General features: G+C 43.1%; 1 protein-coding gene across 5 annotated transcripts in view; it reads right to left on the reverse strand.

The window, feature by feature from the left end:
• The window catches only part of KIF26A (kinesin family member 26A), a 148,414-nt gene that overhangs the window by 24,061 nt on the left and 97,792 nt on the right, over window positions 1-26,561 (reverse strand). For all 5 annotated transcript variants that reach the window (XM_075926463.2, XM_075926464.2, XM_089778339.1 and 2 more), the window contains one exon: window positions 18,856-19,039. In XM_075926463.2, coding sequence (XP_075782578.2) covers window positions 18,856-19,039 — 184 coding nt within the window. The remainder of the gene's footprint in view (window positions 1-18,855; window positions 19,040-26,561) is intronic.

Below are 26,561 nucleotides of genomic sequence, written 5' to 3' on the forward strand. Positions count from 1 at the left end.
TCTTTGGGCCACTTTCTCTGGAGTTCCGATATTGCCTTCATAAGGGCCATGTAGCATAACCAGATACACACTGAGAATGATCACAACGATGCATAGTTGAAGGAGAGGAACAGACAATCCACGGAGAGAGCTGTGTGGTCATTCATAGTCATATTGCAACATTGATCTACCAAAAGTAGAATTCTTTACTGGGTAGGAATATGAGGTTTGACAGGCAAGATCTAGGAGCTTGAGAAAGGCAGCATACCCCTTGCAGTAAGGATTAAGTCTCTTGTATGAACCCCTCTCACTCCTGGGAACAAAAGGCTTTTTCTGGAGAGAGCCACTCACAGGGGAGAGTCATCTAGAGGTGATGGCATGAGACGGGGAGGATTAAAGAAAATAACACAGGAAGGAGGAGTTTGGAGGTCACAAAAAACATTGACCCATAACTTTAAGAGTGGATGATAAACTCACAATCCAAGTTCGTTGCTTCAAAGCTAAACATGATTTCATAGCCTGCCCAATCACTTGGAGTGAAGGAGAAATAATTCAATACCTATGGCCATTGCCACCCAGAAAAGTAAGACAAATGCATAAAAAAAACCCAGATTTTTAAAGCAGCTATGCAAAAGCAGCAATTTTTGTGATGTACCATCTTTCTGCAAAAGATGTATATTTTGGTAACCATTAGTTCCTTAGCCCATAAATGAGAAATCATGCACACTGATGGCTGAACAAATCTAGAAATGGAGCAATCACACCCACAATACAGTCAAATGCATTTATTCACTTACAAAAATTAAGTATTTTCAAAAGAGCAGGGATTTAATACCACCACCTTGGTGCAGCAGTCACTTGTGTACAAACAACTAGCGTCAAGTGCACCTGCATTCGTGTCAGGCTCTGGAATTCTGCCCTAGATGTACGCTCTAGAGGCTGCAATTGAGTTCTGTTTTAGCTATAAATATACTGACCACCAGTAACATACTGGGTGGTATAGTTAAAATATAAGAATCAGTGAGTCTAGAAGTGTAAAGGGATGAAAGCTGTCCAGAAAAAGAAAGGAGAAGACAAAAGGAGACAACAGCAGACGGGGGGGGGGGGGGGGGGGGGGGGGGGAGGGAGAGAAACTGGTCCTAAAACACCTGTTTTAGGCCTCAAAGTGGATCAAACAAGAGAAAAGAGCCAAGCCCCCGAGCAAAGATCAGGACAATAAAAATAATGGGAGATTAGGGATGTAAAAATGTACACAGTTAATCAATGAGCCTGGACTCGTCAGTTACCCTTCATGGTTACACCCAGGGCCCCATAGATACAGAAGCAGTAGCACCGGGGTGAGTGTATCAGAAGCAGCAGTGCATGGGTGCAGACAGCTCCCCAGGAACCAGTGCGCACAGGAAACAGACTTAAAAGGTGATTCTCCGGGAACAAGTACACACGGGAACCTGTCTGCCCGCCCCTCTCCCCCATGTAAATGTGTAACCACTGAAAATTTCAGCAGTTACATGTTTACCTTAAATGCATTTTAGCATCCCCCTGGGAGATGCTAATTTATTCCCATTAAAAAAAAAAACCCACAGCCTTTTACACCTGACCCCCCTAGCGTACTCACAATGACCACACAAACAGCAGAGAAAGGTTGCACCAGAGTTTTAGAGCCTACCCTCTAGGAACACACAGTACAACCTGCACTTCTGCCAACTTTATAAGCCTTTAAATGAAGCATATGTTGACATATGAAGTAATGCTGCTGAGGTTTTAACATTTCTAGTGGCTTCCTTTCTTTCTTCTTTCTTTTATTTCTCTTTATAAAAATTATGGCATATCACATTTAACTGTTCTCTTCAGTGTCACTATAAGTGATTAAGTAGGAAAAAAGTTATAGGTTGGTCATACATATATCTCTAGTGTGTGATGGTGTCTGTACTGGCTATATGACCAGTTGCAATGCGTGGAGGAAAAATAAGAAAGGGGCGGGGAGAAGGTTTGTATCTCCATTTGATTTATACAAACAATCCTAAAATAAAATAAAGAAACACCACTGTGCATCAACAGAACTCATTTTTTCTTTTAGTACGAAGCCTTCTGTATCTTGCAAATCACTCAGGTATCTTATTAACTGACTCTGTGGTCTTCTAAGTTGTTTATATTATGGGTTAATATTAAAATAGCTGAACTTTCCAAATTCATGTTTCTGCAGGAATCAGGAGGTCAGCAGAATCGGTGAAGGAAATCCTATTAAAATCAAAAGTGTTTGGGAACAGAAGATGATAAACATACCCGGAATATGCCACAAGAGATGAAGAATTTAACAAATAAATAAATAGTAAAGCCCTGGAAATAGGTGGCATGAGGTCAGGGCGTTCCTGCACACTGTACAGCATTGGACAGGACTTAAATGTCAGTGGCTAGGGTGGGAGAAAGATTCACAGTCGTCAGGAATTTGTGTTTTTCCTTTAACATCTATCTATTTGTCAGCCAACAGTCGGAGTCAGGGAAAAGAAAGGTTATCAAAGCAAACATCTGCAAGCTGAAATTCACTCACTTTCTACCATGTAAGGTCATGGAAGGATGCTGAAGTGTGCAAAAAAAATGTTAAAAAGGCTATTTTATGCATGTGCAGCAACAAATTTAAGGGAGACTTGTAAGCAGAAAAAGGATGTTGGCTGTTCAAAATTCAAGCTTAAAAAAAAAAAGCGCGAAACCCATGAAGACAGCAATGCTAGCTCACATATAGCCTGATATGCTTTCAAATTGTATGAAATGTGCTGTATATTACAGAACATGTCAATGGTTACACATAGTATGCTCAAATGTTGCTAATGCTTTTGGAAGAGAGGCCTGAATCAAAACTCTACATCTGAACTTTGGGTGGATCAGAACAATGCAAATGTTTTACAAAACATCCGAATTTTGGGGAAGCCTAGAACTGGATCTGAGTTGTGCATTATGGGCCAATTCAACAGATCAGCTCCACATGCTGATTAGATCCAAAGATCCAGGGCCAGGCAGGGCCCACCTATTCCTCTGTCCTCGCCTGGTGCTCAGGAATGCCTGAGGGAACTCTGTATAGCTTCATATAGCTCTCAATACAGCTCTGGGCCTCAATGGCGTGACTGAGCCTTCAGTGTGAAATAAGATACCAGGTTACATTAGATAAAGAAGAGACACACATGGGGAATTAGGGAGGCTCAGAGTGAGATTTGTGTGTTTTATTGCCAGCAGAAAATTTGAGTCTAAGGGCATGTCTACACTAGGAAACTATTTCAAAATAACTCAATTTGACTTAACTCCCAAAACAACAAAATCAAAATAGCGGGTCTCCAGTTCAGGGAAGCCTCGAAATTAGTCTGAGGCAGGCTCCGTTAACATGGATACACTCCCTCAACTTAGAGCCCCGGGAAGCACTGGGAAGTAATTAGTTCAAATTACTCTAGGAGGTGGTTATTTCTGAAAAGCAGCACCAGAGCATCCACACTAGCACTATTTTGAAATAAACATTTCAAAATTAGCATTATTGCCAGAGGAAAACAGGAGTACAGATTTTGAAATAACCCACCTGTTATTTTGAAATAAAGGGCTTGGTAGTGTGGCCATTCCCCTTATAAATTCAGCTTAACGGGGGAGGGTGATTTTGAAATAACTCCCTAGTATAGACCAGGACTTAGCTCAGAGTGCAAAATGGAGTTTTGAGGCAGTTTTCAACAAGCCAGGTTGACTGTTTCAAGTGTAGCAGGAAAATAATCTACCACCTGCTTAAGGACAGATAGGGTAGAGGAGCAGAAAGAATCCCTGACTTCAAGAAATCCAAAGAGTCGGCTGGAAAATTCAAGCCATGAGGCTGGTCACATACAATGGGACAATGTAATGAAGTGTCCAGAAGCCTATCAGGAAGGAGTCTGTACCTGATTCCAGAATGCACAGGTACCCAAGAAAGAACTCTAAGGCAGTATCCTGACTTCTAGGCTTTCCTTTGTGTTTGAAACAGACTGGAGTTGGAAGTTAGGCAGAACACAAAGGAAGGAATTATAGCAACCAAGACAAAGGAATGGTGAATAGGAGAGGTCGAGATAGAAATATTTGCCACGTTCAAGAAATATTTGCCACGTTCAACACTAAGTGGCAGTAGCAGATGAACAAGCGTAGAAGAAAGGAAAAGTCAAGCCAAAGCTCAAAGGTTTATGAAAGTAGGTATGAATATGAGATTGGTGCCCTACGTCAACATGGAGATGGATTTTTGTTTGCGGCTGCTCCTCTTAGAATATCCAAAACATATTTAGTCTGCTGATGGCTAAGTTGAAGGAAGATAGATCAAAAGCCACAAGTTAAGATATGAAGTTTGTAGAAATCTAGGATGAGGATGCATCGGTGAAGGCTCTTGTCATCCCAACAGACGTGATGTCCAAAGATGAATTCAGAAAGCAAGGTGCCAACTGGAATGGAAAAGATAACAGAACCAACAACACAATCCTAAGGAACTATCAAGACTATTCCTCACTCTGGCACTTTGAGTGCAGAAAGTGGGGACCCACAAAAGACTTTAAAATACCCTGCCACTAAAAGCTTCTGTTTAAAAACGCCCCAATTGTCCCAGATTCCCTGACCTTGAATGGCTGGCTGCCATCACCCAAATGCAAAAACCCATTTGAGAAACCAGGAACATGCATTGGAAATTTCTTCCTGGGGGGTATCCTCAAACTCTTTAATTTGCCCTCTGAAGAGAGCTAAAAAAACAACCTGTAATTTCTTATCAGTTGACCTTGCAATTTTAGAACCGCCTCTCTTCTAGGACACAAATCAAATCATGGTCTTAAAAAGGTGATTTTTATTAGCAAAGCAAAGAAAACATACTTGGTAAAACATACTCGGTTGCTAGGTGTTACAGAGAAACTGAAAAAAGAAAAAAAAAGATTAAAAACCACAGAGAATTGCTTTCCTGGAATTCTGTTTAAAAGTTACAGTGTACGGAGGTGGGGAGAGGTGGGGAGAGGGGATAAGTTCATGGGCTCAGCATGAAGAAGTCCAGCCAACCCAAAAATAAAGATTGCATCTGACTAAACATCCCCTGTTCTACTCACATATCTGTTGTTACAAGGTATCCTTCCCTAGGCATGGATATTGCTAGATAGTCCCAGCCTTGTTCCTGGCTCAATCCATGTCTTCCAGCCCTACTCTGGTCACATGAAGGCTGCAGCAGGAAAATCACTACTTCCCATTAAAAGCCTGCACTGTTTTCATTGGCTCTCCTGGCTTCCTGCCAATACTTCTTGCTTCCCTAGCATTCTTGGAGACACTCTAGGACCCTATTGTCTGTGGGTTTAACTCTACATGCAATTTAGTTAACTGAATGGCTTGAATGTCCAGAATGGGAGGGATACTACCCTGTTCATCACAGAAACATAACAGATAGCTCTAACAGAAGAGAATTTCTCACTGCATGACATGAAAAGGGGTCTATTGGACAGATAAGATAAAGCTGAAGAGGAAGATATCCATGACCCCACTGAATTGTGAAACCTGATCAAGCAAGATGACAAGTACTGACATCAAAGAGGGAGGAAAGATGGCCTTGAGGCTTTGACACAGAAGTAGGAAAGCTGGACTCCATTTCCAGATCTGCTACAGACTTCAAGTGCATCTTTAGGCTACAATTACAAAATATGTAAGTCAGGGAAGAATGGTGACCAGTAAGAGGTACCTAATATTTTACTTGTTTAACCTTAGGAAGATATACAAGACAGACAAAGTTAATTTTCTGAATAAGCAAGTGGCTCATTGGTAAAGTGAATACTCAGGGGATTAAGACTGATTCAGCAAGATATTGAAGCGTATACATAACTTTAAACATGTGCATGTCTACCTCTGATGTCAAGTCTACCATAGTCACATGTTTAAAATGATGCATGTGCTTCAGTGCTTTGTTAAACCGGGATATTGAGTTTAAAATTAAACAAAAACAACAAGGAAAAACAAGAAAGTAAATGCTAAAAAACAACAACATTTTAGTATATGAGTTTGAAGTACCAGCCCTTACTATTAAAAAAAGCTTTGAACATTTTATTAGTCTATATTTTAAAAACTATATTAGCAGTATACTGGAATCTATTCTGGAAATTTTGGTGGTGTGTTGCATGATCACAGTACTATAATTCTTAAAATGAATGAGCAATTTGGTCTCTAGCAATAAACATCATTATACCATATTTGAACAGCCAATAAATATCCCTTAGAAACTTATGTTTATAATAGGAACTGCCCAGACAGGGTACTTAATTTTGTTCAGATTGGTGGGTTATAGCAAATTAATAGAATAACATTATTTATGTATACACCACTCTGAATTAAGATTTCTCACCAAGAAATTACACAGAATTCATTTTCATTACTGGCCATTTTCCAATGAAAACACTTATTTCTCAACTACTGTGTAAATCAAATTACAAAAGTCTTAGTTCAGAGCCAATATTTTTCATGGATTTAATTGTAACTGACAGATAAATAACCCTTACAAAATTGCTTTACTGTGGGTAGTTCTTACAAGCTTTTCATATACTGCCACTACCATTATATAGCAAATTTATATGCAAAACTGCTATGCTAGCATAAACTATTTAGCTCTCTTGGGAGAACCTAAAAAAGCACTTCTATATTGTACTCTTTAGAAAATAGCCTCTATTAAGCAAGAATTGATTCTATGTTCCCAGATGATAGTAACAAAACTATTCCATTTTTAAAGATGGGGAAAAAAGGATGTATTTTATATAATTTCTGCATTTTGTTTAATATGTTATTTCAGCAGGTTGTGTATGGATTCTACAAAACTGCATACGTGGACTGAAGACTTCTTAGTAAGATATATGATGTATATATATTGGAAATAACACTTTAGTCATGAGCAGCAATAAAAATGGCAAAATTAAGTACCTATTCGTTATTCACCATCAAACTATGGTAAGAACAAGTGAGTTCTGTATACAGTACACTTAAGGAAAGTGTACATCATCAGTAAATCATCTTAGAGGTACCTTGACTATAGCTTGGGGGAAAATATAAATGAAAGTAAATGTATAAAGCAAATAAAAATGAAGGAAAATATGAATATGCCTTTTCCAGACACCAGTTTGGGAATTCAAGATCTCCCTTTTAATGCTCCACATCAATTGTCTTGTATAGAAGGTGTCTGTCATTCTAGCATAAAAAAATTGACAAGATCTTTGGAAGAGACAAGCACTTAAAGTTGCTCTTGTAAGCGATGCAGTATTATAAAGAGTGTGTTGAATAGAACCCCGGAAAAAACATTTTACACGAAAGAAGCTTCCTACTACACTAAAGAAAAATAGCAAATTAGAATGCTATGCAGCAGCCACTGTAAAAAGGATGTCTTTTTAATACCACAATATGATAAATTATCTTAAGTAGCACATTAATGTCAGAAATTGAGCATAATCTAACTTCTTTCCAGTGACAATATTAAATGGCTTTCAGACATCTTTTCCACTATTCTGACATTAAATTTAATAACACCCAGTGAGACCACAAAAATGATTCAGTTAAAAGAATCATGCTGCATAGGATCATTGCCTTTTAAGCAGGATTCAACTAAATGATTTGGATTCTAGTGTTTTTGGCAGATTCATGGGTAAGATATATAATTTGCTACATAATATTTTTCAGTAGCGAGTGAAGTTCTGTTCGGAATACAATATGTCATTTGCAATGGGGTTTTTATGCCTGAGGGTTATTATACTAAACACAGGTCCCAAGGAAACCCTTTTGTTATAAACTTAACAAAGTTTAAACTTTTCCTCCACCTGACATCACTGAACATTCATGCCACTTGTTAACAACTACAGCAAAGTATACAATTTTACACTGTGGCTACGTCTAGACTGGTATGATTTTCCGGAAATGCTTTTAACGGAAAAGGTTTTCCGTTAAAAGTATTTCCGGAAAAGCGCGGCTAGATTGGCAGGACGCTTTTCCGGAAAAGCATTTTTTCCGGAAAAGCGTCTGTGGCCAATCTAGATGCGCTTTTCCGCAAAAAAGCCCCAATCGTCATTTTCGCGATCAGGGCTTTTTTGCGGAAAACACTTTCTGCTTTTTTGCGGAAAACTGTGCTGTCTACACTGGCCCTTTTCCGGAACAGTTTTCTGGAAAAAGACTTTTGCCCAAACAGGAGCAGCATAGTTTTTCCGGAAAAGCACTGATGATTTTACATTAGATCGTCAGTGCTTTTCCGGAAATTCAAGCGGACAGTGTAGACAGCTGGCACGTTTTTCCGGAAAAGCGGCTGATTTTCTGGAATAACTTGCCAGTGTAGACTCAGCCTGTAGGTACAGAAATATATTGGGCCATCTATCACTAAACAAAAGGCTTCAGTGTAACATCTGGGATTTGCATTATTGGACACATTCATATGCTCCAGCTGAAACTCCAAGGAACAGGGAGAATAAGGGTACATCCGTTATCCCAAAATAGCATTCTCTGTGTCTTAGCAGCACCCCCATTATTTTGAAATAGATTAAAAATAATGGGTGTCTTATTCCTGCTTCCTGTAAGCCTCATTGCATAAGGAATAAAGAAGACACCTGAACAGTGCTCTATTTTGAAATTTGGCACTGTGTAGACAGCGCCAAATTTTGAAATAGGCTGTCTAAAAATAAGCTACTCAATTTGCATAGCTTATTTCAACCTACGCACAACAGTGTAGAAGTACCCTAGATGGTTTTGGAATGGAAAAGGAGTTATTAGGAACAAAAGACACTCCTAAAGGGATGTCTACGCTGCATCTGGGGGCATGCCTCCTGGACTGGGTAGACATATCTCTCTGCTTGGACATAGCACTATAGACTGGGTCCCCTTAGAGAACACTGGAAAGAGTGAAAGAGACCTTTAAAAAATGCTGTTTAAAGTATTTGAAATTTGCTTTAGTGTATTTACAAGTACAGGCAGTCCCCGGGTTACATGGATCCGACTTACATCGGATCCCTACTTACAAATGGGGTGAGGCAACCCCGCACTAGCTGCTTCCCCCCAGCAGACCAGGGAGACACGAAGCTAGCGCCCCCCCCCCAGCATACCAGGGAGACACGGAGCAGCTTTTCTCAGCAGACACCTCAGCTTGAGAATAAAGGACTGAGGAAAGTGAGGTGTGGGAGAATAAAACTGAGCTCTGGAGAAATGTTTGGCTAGAGTTTCCCCTACAATATGTACCAGTTCCGACTTGCATACAAATTCAACTTAAGAACAAACCTACAGTCCCTATCTTGTACGTAACCCGGGGACTGCCTGTAGTACAATATTCAATCCACATACAGACCCCAGGTTGCCATCAGCCCCATTGCAGAACCCCCACTCACGTGAACAGAAGCAGCACAGTTGATAGCAAATTTCACCCTTTAAGCCAAATTCTCAAAAGCAGCCTCTCATTCTGCACCTAAACTGAGCTAACACAGCTTACTCCACACTCTGGGCTTCTCTCCCAGTTCTCCACAAACACACATGCTCACATAAGATCAGTGGTTTTGCTGAACTCCCTGGCTTTAGGGAACCTCTCCCCCTCTCCTGAAACTCCATCAGGCCATCCAGCAAAAAGACCCCGCTGCTCAGCTACGAATGAGGGGACCAAGCAGTTAGATTTACAATGGCAGTCAATATAGAAAAACCTAAGACATATACAAGCTTTTATTAAGCAAAGCACTTGAGAATGTGCTTAATTTAAGTTGCTGCTTAAATCTATCTGACTGAAGCCCCAAATTCAGGGATTATCCCTATTCAGGAATACACATAAACACAAGCTTAACTTTGAAGCCAATGAATGGGACTTAAAGCACCTACTTAAAGATAAGTACATGCTTAATAACTCTGGCTGAACCAAAACCTCTGCCACAAGGGTTTTCCTTACTAGGCATGACAAAATATATGGGTCAGTTTTAGAAATACACTGGGTCTGGCCCACGAAAGCTCATCATCTAATAAACTATCTTGTTAGTCTTTAAAGTGCTACATTGTCCTGCATTTTGCTTCAGCTACCCCAGACTAACACGGCTACATCTCTATCACTATCGCACAAGGATTCTAAAATTCAGATGTTGATATTTAAAAATATGTATCCATATTGGGGGACAGTACACTTTGCTGAACCCAAAGTAAATATGCCAACATGCATCATTACTACCTTTCCAGGACTTCCTAAAGTATTGAAATTTTAAAAGTTACACCTTTCTCCTAGTTCAATCACAGAGCTAAATTTCATCTCACAAGAAAATTTAGAAATCTATCTACTGGGGAAAGAAGAAATCTTGAAACTTAAATTTGTTTCTTTAGTTCAATCTGTCCTTTATCAGAAGTATCTCACAAGGAAAAGAATATTAAGCAAAAAATAGAATGAATAACTGTCAATTATTATGGACTTGATTAATTGAAGAACACGTTTAGCTTCCCTGCTGTTAAAGTCTTCATGAGGCCAAAAACAGATGATTTAGTCTTATTGTCTGCAGCAAAGAAGCATATATGCTATGTAATTAATAAAGTGTTTCTTCATAAATTGTCAACATTTTGTACACTGCCGCTCTCAGGGTGACTGCTGAGCCAGCTTCGCAGTAACAACACCTTGAACTGTGGTGATGACTGAATTGTTTACGCAGAGGGATAACATGCCCACAAAGAAAAACACGGGTGCTGCACAAGTGATGTCAGCAATTCAGAATAAAAAATACTTAAGAATGGTGCTAGAAGATCCTAGGTTTATGTGTTTTGGGTAAGACATAAAACCAGAGCCTTGGCTACTTGAGGTCACTAAAGAGCAGGTTAGACAGACATCTATCAGGGATGATATAGACTGTGCTTGGTCCTGCCATGAGGGCAGGGGACTGGACTTGATGATCTCTTTAGGTCCCTTCCAGTTCTAGTATTCTATGATTTGACCTGGATAAATCAGGTAATTATAATAGATCAAACTGATCCCTGGTTTAGCCACAGTGGCTTCATCACAGATGACTCTCCCCCTATGTTCCCTACCTTGAACTGTCCTCCTGTGCTTTCAGCTGGAGAAGCTAAAAATCACTTTGCCTCCTAAAAAAAAAAAAAAAAATCACTGAGTGATATCCGAAGTGCCAAATGGCAGCCGTCTGGTGCCCTACAAGTAGCTGTTAGTTTTATGCTAATTGAATTCGCATTCTATATTCACAGCTACATTTGCCTCTCCTCTGACTTGCACATGCAGGTTCCTACCACACATTCTGTGTCCAGAACTCCCTCGGACGCCAGTGTTGAATAGGATTTGTCTATACTATTATACCACTTTGCATCAAATCACTGAAAAATGCACTGTGTGGCAGAATATTGCACTGGAGCCTGGAGAAAGTCAAGGGATGTAGACTAGATGAGCTCTATTTTTCATTTTTAACGTCTGTGAATCTATCTAAAACCAAAAGTTGTAGCCACACGATTTTCATTGAATGATGTAAATAGAGGGTCCAGTCTTGAAAACTCTCCCCTATGGAACTTGTACTAGATTTCCATCAAACACCACAGTACAAATACTGCAATTCAATATTACATCGCTAACATTCTGATCACAGTATTACAGGGCTTCTAGAGTTTGTGTAGTGGTATGGTGTGGGTGGGTGTAGTGGTACAGGATGTGGGAGCAACATGTTCCCCATTACTCTCCCCAGTGAAAATTCACATTGCTCTGCTCCATGCAAAGAGTTGGCCTATTCTGTACAAGTCTGGTTTGTGTGTAACATATCAAGCCTGAAATGAAAACATTTGTTTTCCAACTTACAGATGTGTCTTAGCCACTTAAAGCTGAATCTTGCAAAGTAGGGAGTACCTCCTGAAAGACTCAGTACCCTCAACCACCACTGACATTAAAAGGCATTAAAAAGCAATTTATTCTAAAGCATATTTGAACCTTAGCCAATGAATTTTGACATTACGTGAATTACGATTATGGACTAGACCATAATTTTAGCTCCGTGGTCACCTATCTGTCGATTGGGAGGACTCAACCAGTCCATAGGGAGGTGTTCAGCAGAGCGACCCCATCCCCTCCACCCCCAAGAAAAAGCACCCCAACTCTACCTCCAGCAACAACAGAGTAGTGCCGGCTTCTTGCAGGGGCGGGGACGGGGGCGAGGGCGGGGGGAGGGGAGGGAGAAGAGTCCCACAGCTGTGCGCCACTTCCCGGGCTTCAGAAAGTGCACAGGCTGCTCCTCCTCCCCCAAACACCCGGTGTGGTACCTAAAAGGCAAGGTCTGTGGCAAGCTAGGAACTTCCTTCCCCCTCCTGCCTTTCTGCACAGGGGTGAGGGAGGGTTGGAATCCTGGGAGAAGGTGTGCTCTGGGGACTTCCTTTCCCCATGCTGCCTTCCTGTGTGTGTGGGGGGGGGGGAGGAGAAATGTAGGAGTCCCAGGAGGAAGCACACCGGGGATGGAGGGAAAGACTCCCTGTCCCTGCCCCAGCACCCACCAGCAATCTGCCACTACCCTAGAACAGTGGCCCAGTACCCTGGCCCCAGTGGCACCCCCCAGCACCCTTTCCAAGCACCTACCCGCAACTTGGTCCCTGCCCAGTACCCTGCCACCCACCCCAGCACCCTGTCCCCTGCCCTAGCACCCTGTCCCCCTACTCCCACCAGCACCCTGCCACCTGCCCCAGCACTCAGTCCTCTGCCCCCACAAGCACAGTTGGGGCCACATTAGTGAGACTTGGGTTTTTTGGGGGTTTTTTCGCATCTCCCTTCTGTGGCCCCAACTGATTTTTCTGTGGGTCAGAGACCCCAGACTGAAAACAGGTTCCTCGCCTATCTCATAAATAAAGACAATGCTGAAACTTTATGTGTTTGACGATCTTTTATTTAGAAATGAAGCCTGGCCAAAAAGCCCCCAAGTAGGGCCAAGCCCCCATCTGGCCGCAGCATCATAACACTCCTATACCCCCAGATCCAAATCTGAGCCTATCATACACTGGAACCCCCTGTCCTGAGCTCATATCCCTAAACTTCTGCACCCCCACATCCTCAGTCTTCTGCCACAACACTCCTGCACTATCCATACATGGCAAATCGGTGTCCTGAGCCCATCATACTGCCAACCTCCCTGCCCTGAGCCCTTCACACACTCAACCCAAACTCCTGCACCCTCACATCCACAAGCCTGTGGCTTGCTCAGCACCCCAACCTTCCACCTGACCCCAACACTCCCCTGCCTGGAGCCTCCTCCCTGAGCTAGGATCCCCTTCTCCACATCCTCCTGCATCCAAATTCCCTCCCAGAGCTTGCACCTCTCACCCCTTCCCACACCCAAATCCTTCATTCCCACCCCAGAGCCCGCACCCCCCCCCCCAGTCTCAACCCAATGAAGGTACGGCTAGAGTACAAGAGTTCTTCCATTTTTTTTAGTGGAAGAGCAAACATGCTCTTTTGGCAGCACCTGTTTTCCTTGTTCCATGATGAATAAGGGGGCTTCCGAAAGAAGGGATTTTTCTGACATTTGGCCCAGTCTAGACCAAATGTCTAGAAATGTCAGAAAAACCTCTTCCAACAGCAGGATTGAAAAAAAAGCGGCAGTGTAGCTGTAGTCTCAGAGTGTCAGCTGGTGATAGCAAGTGATGGAGAACAGGAGAATGGAGAGGGCGGAGCCTCAAAGAAGGGGCAAGGTCTTGGGGATGGGATGGGACGGGATAGATCTTGGCTTGTCCTGACATGAAAAAGTGATATTGGGTGTAAAAATTGGAGACCACGATTTTAGCTGTTCAGAATGTGTACATAAGATAAGCAACGTATCAGTCAACTCCACTTACTCCTCCTTTCAGTGATGTCTGTGATTCTCATTACTTTATTAAAGGTGCTGCTCCAGGTTATTTAAAAAAAAAAAAAAAAAAAAAAAAAAAGAGACAGTATGAAACAAAATAGCACCAAATTGGGGGTGAGGAAGAAAAGGGCTCATCCAGCAACTGCTTAACTCAAGGTAGCCACAAACACAGAACCACAGCCAGCAATGAGGCTAGGCATACTATTCACTCTGAAACCCAATAAAAAAAAACCAAACAAAACAAAACAAAACCAAGAGAGCTAGTCACACAGACGTTGTATTTTTCTTACTGCAACATCTATGCCAAAGTCTAGCTTCTGCAAAGCATATCCTCTGTGAGAGCCACCTGGTATTACTCTCTAGACCACAAGAAAAAGCAGAAGTCAGTGATGAGCAGGAAGAATGTTAAATACAATAGTGGAAAAAGAGGATTCTTCAGTTAAGGTGAAGTTAAAGGCATCTGCCAACTTTTGTTGTTTGTGAACTGCATTGATATTTAAAGTAGTGAGGGAGAAAGAAATGATTATTTATTCTCACTGCTGTCACCATCACCATAAAACTATCAGCCACCCACAAAGAGCCTGCAGGTGAAAGGGAAAAATATAAAGGAAAAGTAGTACAGCACAAAGGGATAAATGCCACCAAAGACTACTTGCTCCTTATCATTTTGCTATGGAAGGGTAGAGATATAAACGTCAAGTCTTAAAGCACATTCATGTGCTGATTCTTTTCCTCTGACCAATGAGTATTATCATTAAGTTAAATGAGGCATCCTTTATGCAGAATCATGATTTTTACAAGCAGGTAATGTGTGTAAAGAAAGATTTTTTTTAAAGTAGTTTTCACAGTGGAAAGATTGCTTTATTGCAAAGCTTAAAAGGATGCTGCCAGTTTAAAAATCATGGGCCAGAGAGATTGGTATTGCCTCCTGCATGAACAGGGTTTCTAAACCCAGGACCTTCAATGCCATACCACAGACCCCTAAATGTGTAACTCCATGAATAGGTGGCTGTAATGGAATATTATTTTTTAGAATCTATAGTATCAGTTAGTATAGGAACATGATATGCTGTCAGTGTGCATACTTCTCTTGTTAGAAGAGGACCAAGATCTTAAATATTAGAACTTAGTCTAGTTCTACGCAGAACAGTCCAGCTTTCTAGCAGGGTCTGCTGTTTTCTATCAGGGTTTTTCTCTTTGATTAGCTGTATTCCTGCTCTACTCCATTCTGCTAACCAACAGAAAAGTGATCTATGCAAGATTATCTTAGATACAGAATTCCCCTGACATTTTACTGATCTAAAATCCTGAACAGGATTATAAATTATATTTCAATTATCTATTTGAGGATACTGGACAAAACATTGTCAGAGTAAGCTAGCTACGGAAAGGTGCCCAGTCTGAATCCCTTTAAGGTGTACACTAATGGCTTTGACATGCAGCTGTGAGCTCCATAGACACTGTATTTTTATACAGCACGTCTTGCAGAACTCCCACAAAGCAACACAACTGTGCTATCCCTAACAAAAGGATGTAGCTTAATGCTACAACTGAGGGTATGTCTACACTGCATGCTTATTTTGAAATAAGATTCTGGAAGACATACTCCAAAATAACTTATTTCGAAATAGCACGTGTACACTACAGAAAAGCCTCAAAATTAGTCCAAGATAGCACATCCACATTAGGGAAGCCTATCTCGATTTAGAGTCCCAAGAGGTACCGGGGAGTAATTAGTTTGAACGGCCCTGGGGAGGAGCGATTTCAAAATAGCAGCAGTGGCGCACCCACACTACTGCTATTCCGAAATAGTAATTTCAGAATAGGCATTAATTCCTCGTGGAATGTGGTTTGCAGAAGTCGGAATAAGCTGTCCGTTATTTTGCAATAACGGAATTGCCATGTGGACGCTCGCAATAACGCGAGCTATTCTGAAATAACAAAATAACGCTTCTGTGTAGACACACTGTAAGCCTACAGGAGAAAAGGCAGACAGGGCAAATGGCATATGTAGAAACAGACTCTTACCAAATTCTTCATCCCCTTGGCACCTACTCCCACCTAAGAGCGACTAAACTAATTGCTAATTTATTGCATTCAAAAATCTGCCAGCTTCCTATAAAATATATGAAAAAAATGGGCAGAAATCATATTTTCATTTGTAAATTTCCAGCCTCTTGAAAACCTGTCCCACAGAAGGTCAAAGCTGCAATAATTTCCCTTCCATTTAGCAAAAATACACTGGCAAGAACCTTTATCTCCTTCAACTCACTGATGTAACAAAATACAATATAGTATCATTTAAAAGTATTTCGGCAGACAATTTATTTATGTTAATGTTAATCTGTATGGTTACTTGTGATGCATTTTTAAACTTTCATCTGCATGTTAGGTACTTTAGGTCCATCTTAAAACATTAATATCTTGTAACTTATGTAAATAAGAATTCATATACCATAGCTTGTGCTTTTAAAGTGTAAGAAATATACATAAAACCATAAAGAATTGCCTTATATTTTATTTTATTTAAAATTATTGCCAATTTTACTATTTAGAGCTTGTAAAAGATGCCAGATTTCTATGGCTAAAGGCAGAAGTCCTGTTTCTCCTCTCACTTATTTCTCTCCTTTTCTTCGATTCAGTGGAATTACTCATGATTAACACTTAGGTGAGTGGTGAAGTAGGTCCTCTTTTAGCTCTGGTCTACACTAGGACATTATTTCAAAATAACTCCCCTTATTTCGAGCTAACAAACGGAGCGTCCACACCACCAATACCTGGTTAAGTAAACAGGCTGGTTATTTTGAACAGTAATTCCTGCTTTCCATGAGGAACAACACTAATTTAGAAATAATGATTTCAAAATAGCCTTAGTGTGGATGCTCCAGTGCCGCCATTTTGAAATAACTACTCCCCAGAGTAATTCAGACTAATTACTCCTCAGTATTTCCTAGGGCTCTAAGTTAAGGTAGCGCATCTATATTAACAAAGCCTGCCAGACACTAATTTAGAGACTTCCCCATAGTGTGGGCACGCTATTTTAAAATTATTATTTTGGGAGTTATTTCAAAATAATTTCCTAGTGTAGACATGCCCTTGGAAACAATCCTTTTATCCACAAAAGTAGTACAGTATAAGCAAGAGTCCCTGCACTATCCCACCAAATCGCACCAACTCCATCTACTGGGACCATCTCTATGGCTCAGAGGTGAGAGCCACAGGCATTCAGGACCTGATTTTGCACTGCTGAAATTAATGGAAATATTGCTATTGACTTAGGAACTGAATGCACAATCCTGCTCGAATTAAAGTTGCCAAATGTGCTAAAAGACTGATGAAGCGGATACTTGTCCACTGGAATCCTGGACCGAGACCACCTACTTATGTATATAGTCCACCTAGGAGTCAACTCACAGTTACATCTAAACAGATGTGCAAGACTCTGTATCCAGGCACTACTTCCCTGGGCCACCCAATCATAATCATAGAACCATAGAGCTGGAAAAGACCTCAGAAGATCACCAAGTCCAGCTCTGCTTTAGGCAGGACCAATCCCAACTAAATCAACCCGGCCAGGGTTTTGTCAAGCCGAGACTTAAAAATCTCTACGGATGGAGACTCCACTACTTCTCTAGGTAACCCTTTCCAGTGTTTCACCACTCTCCTAGTGAAATAGTTTTTCCTAATATCCAACCTGGACCTCTCCCACCACAACTTGAGACCATTGCTCCTTGTTCTGCCATCAGTCACTACTGAGAACAGCCTTTCTCCATCCTCTCTGGAACCTCCCTTCAGGAAGTTGAAGGCTGCTATCAAATCCTCCCTCACTCTTCGCTTCTGCAGACTAAACGGACCCAACTCCCTCAGCCTCTCCTCATAAGTCATATGCTCCAGCCCCCTAATCATTTTCGTTGCCCACTGCTGGACCTTCTCCAATGCGTCCACATCCTTTTTGTAGTGGGGGGCCCAGAACTGGACACAATATTCCAGATGTGGCCTCACCAGAGCCAAATAAAGGGGAATAATGACATCTCTGGATCTGCTGGCAGTGCTCCTCTTAATGCAACCTAATATGCCATTAGCCTTCTTGGCTACAAGGGCACACTGTTGACTCATATCCAGCTTCTCATCCACTGTAATCCCCAGGTCCTTTTCTGCAGAGCTACTACTTAGCTGGTTGGTCCCCATCCTGTAACAATGCTTGGGATTCTTCCGTCCCAAGTGCAGGACTCTGCACTTGTCCTTGTTGAACCTCCTCAGATTTCTTTTGGCCCAATCCTCCAATTTGTCTAAGTCACTCTGGACCCTATCTCTGCCCTCAAGCGTATCTACCTCTGCCCCTAGCTTAGTGTCATCTGAAAACTTGTTGAGGGTGCAATCCATCCCCTCAGCCAGGTCATTAATAAAGATATTGAACAAAACCGGTCCTAGAACCGAGCTTTGGGGCACTCCGCTAAAAACCGACCGCCATTCTGACATCAAGCTGTTGATCACTACCCGTTGGGCCTGACCTTCTAGCCAGCTTACCATCCATTTATCCAATCCACATTCCCTTACCTTGCTGACAAGAATATTGTGGGAGACTGTATCAAAAGCCTTGCTAAAGTCAAGGTATATCACATACACTGACTTTCCCACGTCCACAGAGCCAGTTACCTCATCATAGAAGCTAATCAAATTGGTCAGGCACAACTTGCCCTTTGTGAATCCATGCTGACTATTCCTAAGCACTTTCCTTTCTTCCAAGTGCCGCAAAATAGATTCTTTAAGGACCCCCTCCATGATTTTTCCAGGAACCAAGGTAAGACTGACCGGCCTATAGTTCCCTGGATCATCCTTCTTCCCTTTTTTGAAGATGGGCACTACATTTGCCTTTTTCCAATCATCCGGGATCTCTCCCGAGCTCCGCGATTTTTCAAAGATAATGGACAAAGGCTCCTCAATGAGATTTTCCAACTCCCTCAGTACCACCCAATCCTCATCTTGATGCTTTAAAATGTGTGGCTCTTCAGAAAGTTAGTTAGGAAACTGTAAAAAGACTGGGATCTTGAATTACCTTTCCAATGCCAGGGTTGTCCTTGATTTTTGATACCGCTCTCAAAAGGCATGGCGGTGCTGGGGGAGAGCATAACTGCAGTATGCCACTGAAGTTGGTGGCGTAGACAGAGAAGTCATGAGAGCGTGGCAGGGGAGGATGGCACTTCTTTCTCTTCGAGGACAGGTTAAGCTTCTGTGCTGCTCTGTATAAGGGAATATCAAGAAAGGACAATATTACTATGAGCTCAATGCAATTTAGACCAATAAAACAGATGTTCGTTGTCATCACTGCCTGTTTAACAAATCAAGTCATTTCACTCTAATCAGATTTCATAAGGGCACACCATCAGGAGACTAATCGGAGGAAATATGGGCAGAAATATGGTTGGCAAGATATTCATTTAATTTCTCCCCCAACAGAGTTCCAATTATAATCTTAACTTTTTTCCAACAGCTTGGCAGATGAGTCCAAGACTGCTGAAATCGCACTGATATCATAAATAGCTGAAATCATCCCCTTGTCACTAGCAGGACCAGATGGGCTTTGCTGGTGATAACATTAATGAAAGTGATGTTTTGTGCTCTAACAAGTTACTCAGTACAGGCAGTCCCCGACTTACGCGGACCCGACTTACGTCGGATCCGCAGATACAAACGGGGCTGCCCCAGAGTACACGGACTGCGGGACCTCGCGGTCCTGCCGCCCATGTACTCTGGGGCTTTCTCTGCGTCTCCCTGGTCTGCAGACCAGGAAGACGCAGAGCAAAGCTGCGGAGGGGCTCGGGCAGCCCAGGGGAGCCTGGGCTGCCCGAGCCCCCCCCCAACCCCCCCCCCCGCGACTTTGCAAAGCCGCGGGGAAGCCGGCAGCGGAGCAGCCTAGCTGCGGGGGGGGCTGCAAAGCTGCGGGGGGGCTTGGGCAGCGAGGCAGCCCAGGCGCGCCTGGGCTGCTCCGCTGCCGGCTTCCCCACGGCTTTGCAAAGCCGAGGGGGAGGCTCGGGCAGCGGGGCACCCCAGGCGCGCCTGGGCTGCTCCGCTGCCGGCTTCCCCGCGGCTGCGGCTTCAGTCCGGGTGCCTGTGGTCTGCTGGGGACCGTCCCCAGCAGACCACAGGCACCGGGTCTCAAGGGGCAGCAGCAGCGGTTCCCGCGCTTCTGAGGCTTTGCTCTGGCAAAGCCTCAGAAGCGCGGGAACCCGCCCGGTGCCCCTGGTCTGCTGGAGACGGTCTCCAGCAGACCAGGGGCACCGGAGCATCTTACGAACGGGGCTTTCTCGCCCCGACTTCCGGGGCGAGAAAGCTCCGTTCGTAAGTGCGGATCCGACGTAAGTCGGATCCGCATAAGTCGGGGACTGCCTGTACAAACATTTGGTCTGGCAACGCACCTGTTAAACAATAATTACAAATTGAGAAACTGAAGAACAAAGATGTTAAGAGACAGACTGTGTCACAAGGACAAAGTTTAGAGTAAGGGTACATGTACACAGCAGGCAGATATTTCAAAATAATGTCAAAATACTGTCAAGCTGGAGGACTTTATTCAAAGTCTTGTAACCCTCATTTTATGAGGAGTAAGGGAAGTCGGAAGAGGAGTGCTCTATTTTGAAATAAGTGCTGTGTAGACGCTCTCAATTTCGAATAAAGCTACACAATTGACGTAGCTAAATTTGCATAGCTTATTTCGAGTTAAGCACTGCTGCATAGACATACCCTAAGGGACAGCACATAAATGCCCTGTTCCAAGATCATTTCTGTAATATGGCATAAACTTGCACAAAGTTATGCAGCTAGTCAAGAGCAGAGCCAGGAATTAGAATGCACAACTCCTAGCTCTATAAACAGTAGATTGTGTTCTCTGCACAGAAATCAGTACAATAACCAGATGCATTTCTTTATAACAAAAGCAGCAAACTCCAGGCAAACATAAATGCCAATAAACAATCTATACAGGCAGTCCCCGACTTACGCGGATCCGACTTATGTCGGATCCGCAGTTACGAACGGGGCTGCCCCAGAGTACACGGACTGCGGGACCTCGCGGTCCTGCCGCGCGTGTACTCTGGGGCTTTGCTCTGCGTCTCCCTGGTCTGCAGACCAGGAAGACGCAGAGCAAAGCCGCGGAGGGGCTCGGGCAGCGGGGCAGCCCCGCTGCCCGAGTCCCCCCCCCCCCCCGCGGCTTTGCAAAGCGCGGGGAAGCTGGCGGCGGGGCAGTCCAGGCGCGCCCGGGGTGCCTCGCTGCCCGAGCCCCCCCGCGGCTTTGCAAAGCGCGGGGAAGCTGGCGGCGGGGCAGTCCAGGCGCGCCCGGGGTGCCTCGCTGCCCGAGCCCCCCCGCGGCTTTGCAAAGCGCGGGGAAGCCGGCGGCGGGGCAGTCCAGGCGCGCCCGGGGTGCCTCGCTGCCCGAGCCCCCCCGCGGCTTTGCAAAGCGCGGGGAAGCTGGCGGCGGGGCAGTCCAGGCGCGCCCGGGGTGCCTCGCTGCCCGAGCCCCCCCGCGGCTTTGCAAAGCGCGGGGAAGCCGGCGGCGGGGCAGTCCAGGCGCGCCCGGGGTGCCTCGCTGCCCGAGCACCCCCCTGCGGCTTTGCAAAGCCGCGGGCGAAGCCGGCAGCGGGACAGCCCAGACGCCCCGCGGCTGTCCCGCTGCCGGCGTCCTCAGAGGCTTTGCTCCCCGTCTCCCTGGTCTGCTGGTCTCCAGGAGACCAGGGAGACGGGGAGCAAAGCCGCGGAGGACCCAGGCGGCGGGACTGCGGTGCATCTCGGTCCGCCGCCCGTATCTTCCTGGTCTGCTGGGGTGGGGAGGGGTGCAGCTAGTACGCCCCCCCCCCCTCCAGCAGACTAGGCTTTTCTCCGGACGCCTGTGGCAGAGCAGCTGGGGTGCTGCCGGTTGGTCCCGCAGCGCCGCTCTGGGCGCTACTGGTCCAATCCAGCAGCACCCCAGCTGCTCTGGTCCTGATTCAGCCGCTGCTGGTCAGTTTCAACAGCGGCTGAATCAGGATGCCTGGGGCAGAGCAGATGGTGTGCTGCTGGGTTGGTCCAGTAGTGCCGAGGAGCGGCGCTACTGGAGCATCCCAGCAGTACCCCATCTGCTCTGTCCCAGGCGTCCTGATTTAGCCGCTGCTGAAACTGACCAGCGCTGACTACAGGAAGCCCGAGGCAGAGTTGCTCTGCCCTGGGCTTCCTGGAATCAGCTGCTGATCAGTTTCAGCAGCAGCTGACTTGGGGACGCTTGGGGTTCTTAAGTTGATTCTGTATGTAAGTCAGAACTGGCGGTCAGTTTCAGCAGCGGCTGAATCTGGACGCCAGTTCCAACTTACATACAGATTCAACTTAAGAACAAACCTACAGTCCCTATCTTGTACGTAACCCGGGGACTGCCTGTATTCTGACTGGATTTTTCTAAGCAATGACAATGAACCTTTTAAGTTTTCTGTAGCAGAGCAGCCTGATTTACCTGCACAAATCCCATCACGAATGTTATTGCCCTATATTCAATTATGAAATGCATATACAAACTCTGAAACAGGATTTGAGACAAACCAGTTGCTCAATAGCACAAGAGCTACAACTGCAAATTCAAAACTTATGTTTCCTAAATATATATGGCTTTATATAGCAATGAGACAATCTGTTGGGTATTTCCAGCGTATCACACTTGGCATTAACTTCTGTAACCAACCAGCAATCAGCTATTGTAGTTATTTAATCATATTGCTGTTTAATATGAAAGATAATGTTTGTTTCCTTGGTTTTCACACTATGAGCCACTGCAGAAATTATAAAAACAGCTCTAAAGAATGGCTTCAAAGTACAATCAAGATATACATGAAGTCATGATGAAATTATTATTGCTTCAATAAAGCCTGCTGCAGGAATCCCCTTGGGAAACATATATGAAAAAGAACAGCATATAAAGAATTTACACATTCCATGTTTATTCAGGAACACAGATCAAATGCTAATAGATAAGTTAAAGGTGCACAAAAAGGGCAGGATGGAAAAAACACAAAACAGGTCAGCCATACCAAGGTGTGATTATCTCCCAAAAGAATGAGCTTAGAGAATTGTTCTCCATTTAGAAAAAGCAAGAGAAAGCCAACACAACTGGGCCTAACCTTTTTAAGTTATCTGGAGAAAGAATAAATTTCAGGCTGCTCCCGAGTGTAGTACACACACTGTGCATTTCCACTATGTGTGTAATTTAAATCAGCACATTGCCATAGATCAAGCACTTAAGTGTTTTACTACTGATATAATTATCTTAAGGCAGCTATGCCAGTATCTCTCCTTTCCCTGTTCTCTGGCTCTCTATGTGAACTTGTCATTCTGGTGCCAAATTTCCAATAAATAGTATACTCCAAATTCTTAGGAAGGGAATATAACAAGGACCATAGCAGTTGCAGTAATATCTATTACTATGAGGCTTATGTTTATTATAGATATATGAAAGTATGGTCACCTGTATACATGGTTAATGAGCCTGTGCTCATTGGTTAACCTTCACGGTTACACACAGACTGCTGGTACACTTCAAAGCCAGCTCCCTGTGCGCACTGGCTCCCAGGGAGCCAGCTTAAAAGCCCAAGTTACACTGTTACTTTTTCAGCTGTTACAGTTACTTGAACACATTTTAACAGATGAGTTTTTAGACTCTTTTCTACCCAATGAGCACCCCAAAGTACTTGCTGTAATCTAAGTGTAATGGGTTACACATGCACACACATTCATGCCCGATGCTGCAAGGCAGCCACTTATGGAATGGAATCATCTCAGACATCCTGCACCAAAATGAGATGAAGGTAATGGAACCAGCTGGAAAGGCATGAAATATTTAGATGAGTGAAATGTAATTATCAGTGTTTGGGATTTGGATAAGAGAGGGGGCTTCTCCTTATCCTCAGCCCTTGCAAAGAGTGCTATCAGTCTATTAAAGATCACAAGTGGTCAGAATTTTTTAATTGGAAAGGGAGAGATTTCTTTTAGCAATTTTTCCTCTCAGTCTAAAGTCAGCCCTGCAGTACACTTAATGCCATACTTGGACTTCAAAACCAAGTCTGAGGGAACAGCGTCACATATTGAGTCCTCAACGTTGCTTCTTGCGGCACTAGCACACTTCTTGGTACCTTCCTATCCAAATCCTAAAGCACAGCCCAATCTGGGATGGCTATAGGCCTGGATAAATAGCAAAACCCCATCAGACTCTCTCAGGAACATTCATAACAGCATATATGTTCAAAAGAAACTGCTTTTGAAATGCTTAAGAATAACTTGTACCCAACAGACCAGTTCTGAACTTCTGGTTTAAAGTTTCAGGCAAACCCTTGCCAAGCATTCCTTTTTGCAGGTGTAATTTGTGCCCATAAAAATGCCCCTGTATTAGGGAAAAAATTAGCTTTTGAAAACTGTGCCCTTTTGTATCTTGGGAGTCAGCACAGTCAACTGATTGAAGCACAAGGGCGGGTATTAGGAGGGCTGAATTATGTTCTAAGTTCTACTATCACATTGTTGGGGGACCTCTGGTGATACGCTGAGCCTCTCTGAACCTCCCTATACCAGACTATAAAGTATAAATATTATTAGTCCCATTTTCTAAACTGCTTTGAGATCTATGAATGAAAACCACTATTTAAAAGCTAAGTAGTATCTATTTCATGATGGTTTTCCAGGTACTGAAGAGCTTTATCAGACACATATGCTCACTCCCCACCCCCATTCCATCCTCTTTTCTTTTCCCCCACCTAATTTATATTGTTAATCTAATCCGCTATCAAAAATCCTTGCAACTAAATTTGGACTCCACACTCTCATGACTCTCTCTCCCTTTTCAATTAAAGCTACTGAGACACTGGTGTATATTATTTTTCCTTCTAGCTGTGAGATCTATGGGCTGCATTTTACTTAACTCTTTTCATCTTTAATAGAAGTTGTCTTTTAAGACACTCTGGGGAGTTCTTTCCTCATAGCTAGGTGTCATGGCAGAAAATAAAACTAATATATGGCACATGCAGGAGCACTCAAATATCAAGTGACAAGGGACAGTCTCTAACCTACTCTTTCCACTACACAATTTACAGATTACGAGGTTTTCCGCAGAGCATGGATGAGGAAACAAGGAAAAGGATGAGAAGATCAATTAGTTCATGCTTAGCACCTGAGGAGCAAGACTGAACAGACACAGCTACAAACAATACCCATTGAAAGAAATACATTTTTACTAATATATGATACAAACACCTGCATGACATTAATGTGTAATTTCAGACATTTAATTGCACAGTAAAGGTTCTATGTAGATTCTTAAAGCTTATGTTCACTAGACAAGCTATGGGTGCATTATAGCTATGAAAGTGCCAAATGCTCATTCCCCTGTAATGCATATCTAGGCCATTAAAAAAAAATCTAGAATAGAGGCTTTTTTTAAAACTGGGTGCTTATGTACTGCCTCATCAGAGGATTCAAATGCATTTTACAAACATTTCCTCACAGCAGTATTTTTAAGCTTACCATTATATATATTATGTAGATGGGTTAATTGAGGTACAGACAGTTTAAGTGGTGTGCTCATAGTAACAGAGCAAACCACAGGCAGTCAGGAATAGAACCCAGAAGTCCTGATTCTAACTCTTCAACCACACTGACAAAAATAAACTACTGAGGGTAACATTTTTTATAATTATTTATATTTTTAACAGTGATTTAGCAGTTCAAATCTGTATTATTTAGCCATCTCTCTCAGAGATCGTTTAATTATTTGAATAGAAGTGGTTCCTTGAAGGCTTCAATGGGGAATCATGGTTAAGGAGATGCTGGAGCTTGAAAATTTTGGTCCAAATCCCAAACATCTCTCATTTTGAAGCGCTCACATTCAGATGTTTACAGAAAATTTTTTAATCCAGATTCTGAGCCCTCCACCAAAAAGCTGTGGGTGTTTTAGATCTGGGTTACTCTTTCCTATTTCTACAATCCGTTCAAAAACCACACATTTGTCCTTCCCCAAATCTCATCTAACAATGGCAGAGCAAATTTAGCAATTACTGCTATGTTGTTTAATAGCTATTCTTTTACCTGCTCCTCAAGGCAAACCAACTTGAAAGGAAGCGCCAGGAAAAGTCACAGTGCCTGTCTTTGTATCTACAGTTCCAGTTATTGTTTCCTTAATTACTCGTCAATACAGACAATAAATAGACGGATGTCCTTACAACATACCCTCTAGAAGTCTGCCCGGAGCTTTCTGCAGTACACAAAATTTGTTGGCATTACTACTATTTATTTGATTTGTGCTTCTAAAATTGGAAATGCAGCACAGTGCACTTGCTGGAAAAAAATCACTCCACAAAACATTGGCTTGGTCTTCTTATAACAATTTTTATCAAAACTAATTTTTATTCAAAACTTTTAATCAAGAATGTCTATAAATTACAAGATAGATTTGCAATCCCAGATATCCATAAAACGGCCGCACAGCCTTAGACCAGTCGACCTCCAACCCAGATTCCTATCTTCCAACAGGAAAGTGGGATTTGCTTCAGGATCATTACATAATGTCATAGATTCATAGAATACTAGCACTGGAAGGGACCTCGAGAAGTCATTGACCTCGAGAAGTCCCCTGTCCCCATAGCAGGACCAAATACTGCCTAGACCATCCCTGATAGACAATTCTCTAACCTACTCTTAAATATCTCCAGAGATAGGGATTCCGCAACCTCCCTGGACAATTTATTCCAGTGTTTGACTACC

This window comes from Pelodiscus sinensis, chromosome 5 (genome assembly GCF_052426305.1).
Source record: "Pelodiscus sinensis isolate ZL-2025 chromosome 5, ASM5242630v1, whole genome shotgun sequence".
Taxonomy (NCBI): domain Eukaryota; kingdom Metazoa; phylum Chordata; order Testudines; family Trionychidae; genus Pelodiscus; species Pelodiscus sinensis.